Below are 5,253 nucleotides of genomic sequence, written 5' to 3'. Positions count from 1 at the left end.
GTCTATGAAAACAGTGCAGTAGCATTTGAAATCTAGTTGACCTGTGTTTGGTTTACCAGTTTGACCTGGGCAAATGATGGGGGAGAAGACGGTCTTCCATTTAGCTCCTTTTGATCATGTTGGTTATGTGTTCCTCAACATCTGGTGCTGAAATTTAACATGTTTTTCCTCAAGTAAGTGGAATGAGAAACAATGATGATCAACAGTTCTATTATACCTTTTCTGGAACTGGACAGATTTTAGATCTATTTTAATCTCCCTAATAAGTCCCATAGCTATGCAAGTGAGTGCATTTTGATAACTGCAAAGCCTAATTTATAATAATTACTGTCAACCTTCAGTTAAGGGACTGTTCATTCGCTGGTCCAGAAAACTCCGAATGCACAAGTCTTGCACATAATTTTATTCGCATCATATTTCATACTGATTATGTATTGATGACATTGATTCATTTACTCTTTACAGCGCCTCTTGCATGGATATTAAATCTTATTGACCACAGATGAATTTTAATTTCAAATTGGTGATGGATTTTTCCATCAACTCTGATAGTATATTTGACTTTTTCATCATTAACCCAGGCAATCGCACAGTACTGAGTTATTACATTGAAACAAAGTGCACACTTCACTTGGTAATTTTTTATGGATTTACAATAGGAACTTCATTAATGTCTATTCTAGGATAACAAAAAAAAAAAATAACATTTATCTGTTAGTAAGAATTTTGAAGATAAAAATTTAAACCCATCTCCTGGGGCACTTTGTGAATTCTGCAGCAACCAAGAGAATATAAATGCTCTCTGTTTTTAGAGAGTAAATAATTCAGAAAAATTATCAGCTCTTCCCTGAATAGGTAGGACCTTGCCACAATTAATAATTGTCATTTATTTTATAATTACCTTGCATGTCTTGTTCTTAAATAGGCCAGATGCAGTTAAGGATCCCTATACACATTATCTGGAAACAAATCTTTGAGTTTGATGGGGATTGTTTCAGAATAAACTGGTTTAAGATTACTGTTTCTCTTTGTACTGTTTGGGTATCCAAGTGGTTTATAATCTGGATACAAGATAGTCTGGCTAGTAAATAATTCTATTCTTAAAAGTAACCAAGGTATTTTATATTTGTTTCTGGTTACTGTGAGCATATTTGAACATGCTTGGTCATTCCTTTATACATTTTCCCTATGTTTTATGTGCTTCAGTAGTTATGATAAGAAGACAGAAATTGCCGTACAGTACTAGCATTGCAAAGCTGAATCCATCTCCCATCCGGAACAGTTAAATAGAAGAAGGGTATTAACTATGTTGCTGTAGTACATTAAAAGATTGGGGGAGTGGGAGGCAGTGCATAGGGGCAGGAACATATCATCCTTAGTGGGTAATCCTAGTCCAGACTAATAAATGATTTAATTAATACAATTTTGTCACATAGCATCGGGTGAGGCGCATCAAGGATGTAACGTTTTGGAAGCAAGTAGTTTGTTTCCCCTATCTGTGCTGCATATTTTGGGGACAATATTCTGTACATTACGCAGAGTGAAGAATTGGATGCTTCAGTTGTAGTCAGTTACCCAGTAGGCACAATCAACTAATGCTTGAGGAGCCTAGACTGATTTACTTTATTTATATGATTAGTATCTGTCTCCCTTCCTCATTCTTCTGTAGTGGAATCTTCATTGGGCCTTCTAGTAATCTAAAATGGAACAGCTGAATCTAACTGCTTCTCTACTGTGCTGTGAATACTGCCTAACTCAGTATATTGCTTTAATAAATACCAACAATCATTAACACAGATATGTTTAACGAAGGGTAGAGCAGAATATGTTTTTTAAATAAGTTAATCGCCTAAAGCCAGCCAAGCAATTTTTAAAATTAGTGTAATAGAATTTAGCCCAATCAGCTTATTCTGTCCCTAGTTAGTATAACTTCTACACCATGGTCAGGAGTTCATATTGGCCTACTGAGTCAATGTTTCTATTTCCAAACAAAAATTCTCTGTCTTAAGAAATGAAGCAAAAATGTTCATCTCTATTGAACATACAGTATTTTCTTGAATCAGTTACTGACTTAAGCCATGCATTTAAGATTTGCCAGTCTTGCAGTTATCTATATTACAGAATGAGCAGTAATTACACCTGTGGTCTGATCCATTATTTTAAACTACACACTTAGCTTGTTGCCTGAGTTTTACGCAATAACACGCAGCTTAAAGTAGAACTTTTTAGAATACGTTTCCTTTGTGGTTATACAAAGGATATTGATGAAGGAGGAGTCACTAATAACTTTAAGTATTAAAATACATACATACACACACACACACACACACACACACACATATGTGTATGTATGTATGTATGTATGTGTGTATATATATATATATATATATATAATCTTTTAAAAAGTTAACTTTTAAAATATTATTTTGCCACTCACTGTAGATTTTTGGTCACATTTGCAGCTGAGGCACTTTCTCTAGGGCAAGTTTTGTGTGTTATACTTGACTCCATCTCTTTTCTTTTTTCCCAACTCAGCAGCCTGTTTTTTACAGGGTATAAGTTTTCCTTTCATTGGTAGTGACCAAAGCATTCCCTTTGATCCAGCTCCTATAGTTTTAAATAAAGCATGAGTTAGATTACGTTTTGCTATTCTTTCTCTTCCAGAGAAGCTTCTAGTTTACATATCATTCAACAATTCCCTTGTACTTACATAATTGGTATTGTCTGTGTCCATAGTAGAGGACACTTGATGCTCATTTATTAAATATGCTTGCTGGCTGTTCCCTAATCTTTGTTCTGGACAGACAAATTACCTTTCTCACACTGAGTATCAACTCTGGGGAATTAAACCTCCAAGCTTCCACCAGTTTAATTAGCTTGAAAGTGGGGGGTTGCAGTTACTAATAGACCTCAGGCTTTTAGTAACTTCAAGGAAGGATAAAAAAAAACTTCTTAGGAAATTCAAAATGTCATTTAAAAACCATAAAAATCTAATATATTATTTCATTTTCATAATTGCAAACAGATTGCATTTGAAAACTGTCGATCGTTTCTACTTTATCTGTGGAAGTTAGATTTCTGTCGAGCTAGGCATTTTTAATTATCACAATTCATTAACACATCACAGTGGAGGCACATGTTTGACTTCGTATATTACAGAGTTTATGTAACATTAACTAACGTAGCAGATGAGGAATCTTAAATGGAAGGAAAATATTCCAAAATATCTATATTTAGTTTTTGTGCTATGCAGCATGCTAACTACCGTTGCCTAGGGGAGGGTATCTTATATGCTTTGACAGAATTTTTTTCCTAATTTAGAAGATCACTTTACTTGGTTCTTCAAAGGAAAGGCATGTCATTTAATCCCAGTCCAAAGGAAATGCATCTTTTGTAAAAGAAATAAAAAGAGACTGTAGGATTTCTCACTCGAAGCATTTTCCCCCTTTGGTGAAAGTATATCTTGCTGTCAAACTGCAGAAAATATTTTTTTGCGGTCTGTTTCTCCATTTGAACTCTTTAGGGACTTGGATGCGTATTACAGAAAACCTTTAATCGAGTCACAGTTGGAATCTAATTTAATAGAATAAGCGAATCGCAAGAAGACGAAAGCAGTCACGTTCAGCTCAAATCAAGCATTTTAGCTAAGATGCCCCTTTTTATTTCTTGCAGGTCTGCTAAAAGATCAGAGTACTGCAGAATGCGTGCCTTCATCTCAAACTTTGTTCATCACAGATGGATCCCATGTCTCCAGTAGACAAGTCACCTTTGTAGCTAGCATCAGTGCCAGCTCCATGCCATTGCACCTTCTTTACTCTTGATTGCCCTTCTCACATTTATCGGTGTATTAAAATGACTGAAAATGAACATTAAGAACTCCATGAATCTGGGCTAATGGGAGACTGTAGAGAAAAATGGAGGGAAAAAAAAAAAAGATCCACCGGAGGAGAGAACAACTTTGGGTGGGCAGGGTGGGGACAAATGACTAATGAAGCTAATCCAGATAAGCTTTCAAGTCTGCTTTCTACCCTCATTAACAATTAGCAGGGCACTGGTGAGAATTTGTACCCTGTGTTTTACCTTAACAGCATTCTCTTTGCTCTTTGTATAATTTACGTGTTGTAGGAAATGTTCAAAACTCAAACCTGAGCTAATGGAAAGATGGGGCTCTTGTGATAATCTATCACAAATACTTTTATTGTATCTCTGTAAAATACAAATGTATGTATGCATGTAAGTGTGTTTTGTCCTAATGTTGCTACTTCCCATGACACAGAAAGAAAAAGGAAAAAAAAAATCAAGCTCATAGCAGCAACTGTAGAATTTTCATCTACTCCTAATTCGCTGAATGAAGAAGAAAAATCTTTTATTTGTGATATTTTCAGAGACATTTGCTCTAGTATGGTGTATTTAAATAATAAAAAACTTAAAATGAAAGGAACCGTAATTGATTTTGGACTATAGTACAATGGGGCAAATTTCTATCAAAGGATGAAGTATGTCATAAGTTAATTTTTAAAACCTGGTTTTTCCTGCTTCCCAGTAGCTCTATGGCAAAAAAGGAATGCATTGAAATCTATACAAAGAGATAGTGATAGCAGTGATACCAAATTCAGAAGTGATGTCTAATGTATCAAGGATTTATTTCTATGACAGTAATGTTTAATGGCAGGTAGATTTAACTAAAGAATTTTGTGCTCCTTTCACTTAAGTCATTCAATTTTCATGAATGATAGTAAACGTAGGTCTATCCTAACGTTATTAACTTGCTAACTCTAATAATTTTTATGTGAATTCAAAAGCACATCTAGGAATTAGGGTGGTTTCTAAGATGCGAAGATACTCAAAAGTGTCCTGGTTATGAATATTCTGTTTAAAATGTCTCATTCTGTAGCAAAACATCCTGAGAAAAGAATGACACCTCACTTATTTTTCTGTTTTGAAATAGCCCTCTCCTCCCCAATTATGAGTACTGTTTCAGTGCTGCATGAGTGCAAACTTTTTTCACTGCTTTTCCAAGATGCATATCTATTTTTTTTTATACTCGGTGAACCTGACAATCAACTTGGTGCATACAGTGATATACTGTACGTAATCCATATATATCCAAGACCATAGAGCAGTATAGGAAATTCAAGGCAAGTGTACAAAAGCTGCTTGTAATTAAAGTCTTGTATGTTCCCCTTACAGACAAAGACTATTGCAACGCTCTCTACATGGGGCTCCCCTTGAGGAGCACCCGGAGGCTCCAAC

At 35.2% G+C, this 5,253-nt stretch overlaps 1 protein-coding gene across 4 annotated transcripts in view; it reads left to right on the top strand.

Moving 5' to 3' along the window:
- LMO4 (LIM domain only 4) overlaps window positions 1-4,437 on the top strand; it is a 15,986-nt gene extending 11,549 nt beyond the window's left edge. For all 4 annotated transcript variants that reach the window (XM_070941222.1, XM_070941227.1, XM_070941226.1 and 1 more), the window contains exon 5: window positions 3,673-4,437. In XM_070941222.1, the coding sequence (XP_070797323.1) occupies window positions 3,673-3,681 (9 nt within the window). In that variant the 3' untranslated portion in view covers window positions 3,682-4,437. The remainder of the gene's footprint in view (window positions 1-3,672) is intronic.
- The last annotated feature ends 816 nt before the right edge of the window (window positions 4,438-5,253 follow it).

This window comes from Pituophis catenifer, unplaced genomic scaffold (genome assembly GCF_029215685.1).
Source record: "Pituophis catenifer annectens isolate HBS135680 unplaced genomic scaffold, rPitCat1.0.hap2 SCAF_3, whole genome shotgun sequence".
NCBI lineage: Eukaryota > Metazoa > Chordata > Lepidosauria > Squamata > Colubridae > Pituophis > Pituophis catenifer.
Note: the sequence above shows the minus strand (reverse complement) of the source record. Positions and strands in the feature narration are given on the sequence as shown.